At 49.5% G+C, this 7,932-nt stretch overlaps 1 protein-coding gene across 3 annotated transcripts in view; it reads right to left on the bottom strand.

Moving 5' to 3' along the window:
• Positions 1–2,582: 2,582 nt before the first annotated feature.
• Positions 2,583–7,932, bottom strand: part of Slc12a3 (solute carrier family 12 member 3) — a 36,266-nt gene continuing 30,916 nt past the window's right edge. For all 3 annotated transcript variants that reach the window (XM_021220253.2, XM_029532454.1, XM_021220254.2), the window contains exon 25: positions 2,583–2,973. In XM_021220253.2, the coding sequence (XP_021075912.1) occupies positions 2,832–2,973 (142 nt within the window). In that variant the 3' untranslated portion in view covers positions 2,583–2,831. The remainder of the gene's footprint in view (positions 2,974–7,932) is intronic.

Raw genomic sequence — 7,932 nt, 5'->3', positions numbered from 1 at the left:
TTGTAGTCTATCATTGAAGGAAGTCAAGACAGGAACTCACACAGGGCAGGAACTAGGAGGCAGGAGCTGATGCAGAGGCCACGGAAGGGCGCTGCTTCCTGGCCTGCTCAGCCTGCATTCTTATAGAACCCAGGACCACCACCAGCCCAGGGATGTCAGTCACCACCCACAACGGGCTGGGCCCTCCCCCATCGTTATTAATTAAGAAAATGACCTACAGCTAGATCTTAGGATAGCATTTTCTCAATAGATATTCCCTCCTTTCAGATGATTCTAGTTTGTGTCAAGTTGACATGAAACTAGCCAGCACAAACATACTTAACATTTAAAATATATATTTTTAAATTACACTAAATCAAAACATTCTATAATCTCAAGCCAAGTGCTCTTTGGTGTCTGGAGGAGGACACCATTTGCCAGGAAATTGTTATCATGTTCTTCCACAAAAGTCAACACTGCCTAGAGGAGGCTGGACTTTCTATAGGGCTGGGAATTGGGTGCAGGGTCCTGAGACAGCAAAGCACAGAGCCCTGCTAAGCTCTGCCAGACTCCCATCTGACACAGCAAGCCCTGGTATACCCTGAGAACAGAGAGGGTTTGGTGAGAGCCTCCAGGCTTGAAGCCCTGGCATTTGGGTGAGAAGACATCAAGAAGGACATAGCTTTTATGATCAGATGAACTTGAGTGACCTTGGAGGGGAGTGGCAAAGTCCAAACATGCCCTACCCTGCTGTCTTCCTCAGCATTCCTCAGCATTAGAGGCGCAGGTCCAGCCACATCACCAAAAACAACTTTCTGCCTCTGTCCATCAAGACTACAAAGCCCATTGTGTTTTGTATTTGGCGTCTCAAATACATGTTCCTGTGTGCCCTACTCTTGATGCATGATCCTGTTTGCCCCACTCTTATACCATAGCTGCCACCTTACTCAGGGATCCAACCCGCAGCACCTCTGGCACTCTCCCTGAGCTGGGTGTAAGTCCTTTCCACCTGCCCAGCTTCCTCCAGCACCTTACCTCACCCTGATGCACTTGGCCATCTGCTAACCTGCTCTCTTTCATCTGGGTTAGAGGGTCCTTCCAGCTCTGGGCTGCGTAGAATCTGTTTCCTCCTTTCTTCCTTTGCCCATCTTGTCATCTTCATTACCCTCTCTGCTTTTACAATCTGTGCTCTCTATTCTTCCAGACCCACAGTGTAACACCCTGTCCCTAGGTTTCACAAAGTTTGCATCTTCTTGTCCCATGGAGCCCCCTCTCTCTCTAGCTTTGCTAGTTTCCTTTGCTTTCCTGAGTGACAGGTGGAACTACGGCAGTGATGCCCCGCAGGCCCCAGGCTTAGGCAGGGTTTCTATTGCTGTGATAAACATCAGGACCAGAAGCCACTTGGAGAGAAAAGGGTTTATTTTATCTTACAGCTTACAGTTCATAATGAATGAAGGGAAGGAACTCCGGGCAGGACCCGAAGCAGAAGCCATGGAGGAACATTTCTTACTGGCTTGCTCCCATGGCTTGCTCAGCCTGCTGTCTTATACACCCCAGGACCACCTGCTCATGCTGGCACTGCAACCAAGTGGGCTAGGCTCCACCCCATCCATCGTTACAGACCAAGCAGAGGGCAGCATTTTGTCAATTGAGGTGCTCTCTGCTTAGATGGCCCTAGCTCCTGTCAAGTTGACAAAATGAAATTCCCGAACAGCAAAGAAACTAACCAGCACCAGACCCTATGCACAACCTGCAGAAATTAAACCTGTTTTTCAAAGCATGGATCACTGCACATGAGTGGGTCTGAAAACAACTTAGTAGGTTGCAATCAACTTAAAAAGTAGAAGAGTAGAAACTGGGCGGGGGGCTAGCACAGTTGGCAGAGTGCTTGCTGGTATCCATAGACCCATAGGTTTGATCCCTAGCACCACGTAAAACATGCCTACAGGCATTGCCTGGAATCCCAGTGCTCTGTAGTAGAGTCAGGAAGGTCAGAAGTTCGAAGCTATTCTTGGCTGCAGAGCAAGTTCAAGGCCAGCCCAGACTATACACTACTCTGTCAGAAAGAATGAAAAAGGGAAGGAGGGATGGAGGAAGGGAAGGAGAGAGCGAAGGAGGGAGGGAGGGAACAAGAGAGGGAGGAAGGAAGAGGGAAAGGGAGGGAGGGAGAGGGGAGTGGGAGAAGCAGAACAGAAAATACTGGAGGGCATACTTTAGAGTAAATACCATCTTGTGATGCTTCCCTGCCGTTGTTCTATGTGCTCCAAGTCTCTGGGGAGACTATAGAATTTGTAATCAAGGAACCTAGAGGATCCCTGGACTAAATAACAAGTAAGAACACCCAGGAACCATCACTGAAAAGCAACAGGAGTTAGGGCTGAAGAAATGTGTGTTGCTGTGCAGCTCAGAGTCCACTGTGGTCATCAGAACTCTGCATGGGTCCTCGGGATGGGCTCCTGCTCTCCTGTCTGGGGGGATAAGACAGCTTTGGGGGTGGTTATAGGGATGGTCCCGAGAGAAACTGCCAAGTTGCACACCCAGTGCTGGGACTTGATTTGTATACAAATCAAAGACTGAATCAATGACTAATACGTTGGTCATCTAGACAAATAAAAGCTTTTTAAAAAGAGACAGACTCTTCCAGAGAGTTTCCCATGCAACTTCAAGGTCCAGAAAGCGTGTCTGATGGGGGTTCAGTCAGCCTGGAAACACCATCTTCTGCAGAGGCGCTGGTAGACGGGATGATACAGCAGAACTTGAAGCTCCTTCTCCAGCTGGAGAGGGTGAGTTCGGACTCGATCCCAAGCCCTCAGCTTTGGGGCTCTGGGTGGCGGTTCCCGTCACCCCAGGCATCACTGGCAGTAAAAGGTGAGCACATTCTCCTGGTTGCCTCGGATGAGGAGGACGGGAGGTCTGAGGTCCTGGGACAGGGTCTCCAGCCAGGCCATGTACAGCGAACTGGGGCACTTCCCCTTCCTTCCAATGGGCAGGGTACTGTAGGAGGAAGAACATCAGGAGGGGAATTACCCAGGGCTTTCCCTCACAGCCCAGCACAGGGCTTGCCTTCTGGACAGTACTTCAGCTTCCTGCTCGCTCATCACTCCTTCCCACTCACCGTAAGTCCTCCCTGCTGTCTTTCACAGTTCCTCAAAGAATATCTTCAGCCACAATGTATTTCTAAGCAGACCTACGGCCTGCACATTTCCTTATGACCCAGTCCCCCGCAACCCTGTGGTGGTTTGCATAGGTTTGTCCTCTATAACATGCTTGAATGCTTGGCCCACAGCGAGTGACACATTTAGGAAGTGTGGCCTAACTGGAGTGAGTGTGGCCTTGTTGGAGGAAGTGTGACATTGTGGAGGTGGGGCTTTGAGGTCTCTTATGCTCAAGCTCCGCCCAGTGACACACAGTCTCCTTCTGCTGCCTTCAGATCAAGGTGTAGAACTCTTGGCTCCTTCTCCAGCACCATGCCTGCCTGCTGCCATGCTTCCCACCATGATGATAATGGACTAAAGAAACTGTAGGTCAGCCCCAGTTAAACGTTTTCCTTTATAAGAGTTGCCTTGGTCATGGTGTCTCTTCATAGTGATGAAACCCTAACGAAGACACCTTCCAACCCTCTCTCAGCCCTAATCATGTAATTTCTGAGTAGCCATGGTGGTAAATTGCTCCTGTCTTGAGACCTTTGGACTTGGTAAACTACCATGGCCAGTTCTGGGTGGCTCCTTTGAATCAGTCAGGCTTGAGGGAATCAAGTTGCTTGAGGAGAGCTCCTCTGATTGGCCATGCCTTGCCATCCAATCCCCAGTTGACCGTTCTCATAGCCCTCCACAATCTTAGAGGCGTCTTTAGTTGTGTTTATGTGTTGTCTCTGTCCCCCACTGGAACATGTGTTCATCCAGTGGCTTTTTTCTGGCCCTTCCCTCTGTGCATAAATACACTCTGAGACAGACAGGCTCAAAGCATGTTTGCTGAGTGGGTGAGGTCACCCCACCAGATCACAGTGTGATATGCTCCTGTGATGTGGCTGCATGTCCTTGTCCTGCCTACCACTACCACTCCACCCCATGAAGGATGTCAGGGCCGATTCTAGCATGGTTTCTCCGGGGCCTTTTGTCCTAGCTGTAAAACATGATGCAAGTAACAGGGTATCCTAGAATGCTGTTCAGTCATGTTTGGCTGTTTCCATAAGAGAGTGACTTTTCTACCATCTTAAGAATCTAGCCAGGCAATGGTAGTGCTCTTCTTTAATCCCAGCACTTGGGAGGCAGAGGGAACGGCAGATTTCTGAGTTTGAGGCCAGCCTGGTCTACAGAGTGAGTTCCAGGACAGCCAGGGCTACACAGAGAAACCCTGTCTTGAAAAAAAAAAAAAAACAAAAAACTAAAGTAAAATAAAAAGAATTCTAAAGATACATTGGGACCACGGGTTCAGCTTCTGGGAAATACAGTATCCCACAGAACCAGCTATGGTGCGTGAGTTTGGGATGCTAGTGCTTACACAGCACCGTGAGGGATGGTACCCTCGACAATCCCTCCATCTGAGCTCTCATACAGGCCAGCAGTGGACAGTGCCCCAGCTGAACTCTGGCCAGCTGAACCTGACCAGCTGGAGCAGCCAGGCAGGCAGATTTGAACTAGGGTTCGGAGTTCAGAATCTGACCCCCACAGTTATCGCCTGAGTGCTGGCATTGCAATGTCCTCAACTTGGTGACTCTGGCAAAGTGCCTGACTGGCACTGAGCCTCAGAGTTCTTTAAATAGAGCAGTCACAGAGGCGCTGCCCTTGTTGGATGTCTGAGGATATACACACAGCATGCAGGTGGTGGAGATGTGTCTTGAATCAGGTTCCTAGATCTTTCTACCTGACGCATCTGCTTGCTACAGCCTCACCATGTCTGTGATCACCAACTAAAACACAGGGTCAGAACATCAGCCGGACAACCATTGCCCTATTTTTTAGAATGTAAGGTCCCAAGGATCAGGAAAGATGGGTGGGAACAAGGATGCCTATGTCACCAAGCAACTGTCATCTTCACCTGAAAGTGGTTAGTGATCTTCCATGGGAACGGCATAGGAGAGAAGAAAGGCCGAGCTGAGATTTCACAGGCACTCCTGAAGCTGAGGGCTCTGCGGTCTAGGAAATGCTACAACATTTTTGGGAACTGAATTCACCAACTTTAAAGGGCACAGGGCACAGGTGTCTGCCTGCTCAGAGCCACAAAAACACCCACAGTTCCTGCAACAAGCTGCAGCATGAAGTTCCCTCCCTGGGCGGAACCTGTGGCCCTGTCCCAGGGACAGCACCTTTAACTGGCTCTAGCACTAGCCAATGACATGCTTGCTCTTGCCAACAGGATGTGCTCACCCTAAACCACTGATCTTTAGAACAAAGCTGGGAACAATACAAGTTCTGTTCAAAAGTGCAAGGCAGTGTTGGGTGAATGCTAGATCCAGAAGTTAAGTCCCTGAATGGAACCAACCCAGGCTGAGTGCCAGTCCATGCCCCATCTGGAAGGCCCTGAGTAGAGGACCCAACTCCTGTGACAGTGTCTTTGTCTCAAGGAACACAGTTTAGTTATGATCCTTAAAGCAGGCCCCTGCTAACAGGGTCTTCCTCAGCTCAGACACGGGTAGTAAGGATGCCTTAATAAATTACTCTTTGGCAATGTAGAGGAAATCGTTACCGAGAAACGGAGTATTTGCTCAGAGGCTGTGGGGATAGTTACTGTGTAGTGCCAGCTCAACACCTGTGCAGGTGTAGTTGCTTTCACACATGGGTGGAGGTGTAGGGGTGGGTCATCAGATAAGGCACTGAGTAGGAGACAGACAGAGCCAGGTTCTGCTTCAAGCTGGAGCTAAACTAGACATCCATTTCACCTGGTTCCACTGAGGATTGTTCCTTGTTTGTTGTCCTTAGAATGTCTGGGGACAGGGATCTTGAGCCCCTCCCTCCTAGCCTTCTTCTGGAAGAGACTAGAATTTACACGTTCAGGGTTCCCATGTCTAATGAGGCTGACCTTGACTACATCCTGAGAAATCTGGGCTGGTCTCCAACTTAGAGGGTTGGGACACACACTCACAGCTGCTCTGTAGAATTGGCCCAAGAGCTGGGGCCCTGTTGGGTGACAGCTGGCTAGGGTGGGGGGTGTGTAGGTGTCACCTCCAGAATGACCAGACATACCATTGTTACTCTCAGCTAATCCCACAAGACCAGTTGGTGAGCTTTTGACTTGTCCTGAAGTTTTGGGGAAGAGGAGAAAGTGGGGTGAGAGATGCTACTCCGGTAAAAATCTCATCATACCCCCACCCCCACGCCACCCCCTCGCCCGTACAGAGATGGATTCATTTTATAGCAAGTGAACTTGGGATCACAGTGTGACGAAGGAGAACCTTGAACCTGCTTCAGTGCTCATTAGGGAAATCAAGGCTAAGAGAGACATGGTGTTCCTTACCAAGGCCACACAGTGAGTTCACGGCAGGTCATAATTGCGGGTGTGTTTCTTTGAAGAGAGACTGCACTATGGAAGCTGCAGCTTCTCCCACCCATGCAACCTGGATAGTTCACACCTCAGAGTCCCCAGAGGGTTACATGTCTTGGAGCCACCTCCACTGTCTTGGCTCAGGCCACACCCTGGGCCTAACCTAGCTTTGGGAACATTCTCTGAGAGAACGTTTTCCCTCGGCATGTTCTCAGTAGGAAAACATGACCTCCTGCAGGCCCTGGGAGGTGCCCAACAATGGGTGTCATGGAACCGCAGAAGGGCCCTACCTCAGAGGGTCAACATCTGGTTTAATGCCTTGGTGTCACAGTCTTGACTTTTTCAATGCTGTAAGCCACACGGGAGGGCATTCTAAGGCAGAATTCAGCTCCCTGCATGTGATACCAGCCTTTGGCTGCCAAGAGCTGACTACAGGGAGCCCCAGCCCTTGAGCAAAAGGGCATGTAGGTTCCAGTGTCCTCTGGGGTGACCCAGGGAAGGACTGGTGACTGCTTCAGCTCAGATCTCTGTGCTTTGATGCTCGTTGGTCTGAGATCCTGATCACCATGCTGCTAAAGACACCACAACTCACTAAGGCTCCTGTATGTCTTTCTGTCCCTGTGAAGTAACTCACAAGAACAAAGCCAGTAAGCCATTTGCTGTGGTCAGCTAAAATTCAGCCTGTTGAAATGCTTCCCTCTGGATTAGGGGGTGACAGGTATAGGGTTTAGGAGCTGGGGGCTTTGGGAGGTGATAAGGTGATAAGCTTAGTATCCTCTGTACAAAATGTCTCTGGAGAGTTCCTGCCACATGAGGACACAATGACAAGGGGTCTCCTAATGACATGTGACTCTCATCTATGACCAGAAGGCTGGCTCTACCAGATACCATATTTGCTGGCATTTTGATATTAGACCTTGAGTCCTCCAGAACTATGAGAAGCAAGCTCCTGTTGTTTATAAAGACCCAGTGTGTGTAGTATTTTGTTATAGTTCTGAGTGGACTAAGACATGACTTCTGAACCTTAGTTGACTGAGTACTGTCCAAGAGTTCACCCCCCCCACACACACACACGGGTGCGCACACCATCCCTACAGTCTGACAGAAACAACACTGGCCTCCCCCATGGAAAGGGGAGACTCCTGACTGTGTGAGATGGAGACCCGAATTCTTCCTGTCACCCTCGAGGGGTTCCTAGATATCAGTCTCTTCTTGTGAATTTAAAGTCAGGTGTGGCCTATGGAGACTAGAAGGCAACCAGGCTGGCAATGGGACTATCTGGAGTCTTGTGCACTCTAAACCCAGTATGGTGCTAAGTTTGAGGCCTCTCGATAAAAAAACTAACTAACTAACTAACTAACCAACAAAAAGCAGCGTTTGCCACACATTTACTGCTTGTCCTGGTTAGTTTTTGGTCAACCTGACACAAGGTAGAGTCAGTTGTTTTTTTTTTTTTTTTTTTTTTTTTTTTTT

This window comes from Mus pahari, chromosome 20 (assembly GCF_900095145.1).
Source record: "Mus pahari chromosome 20, PAHARI_EIJ_v1.1, whole genome shotgun sequence".
NCBI lineage: Eukaryota > Metazoa > Chordata > Mammalia > Rodentia > Muridae > Mus > Mus pahari.
This window is presented reverse-complemented; position numbering and strand designations above follow the sequence as displayed.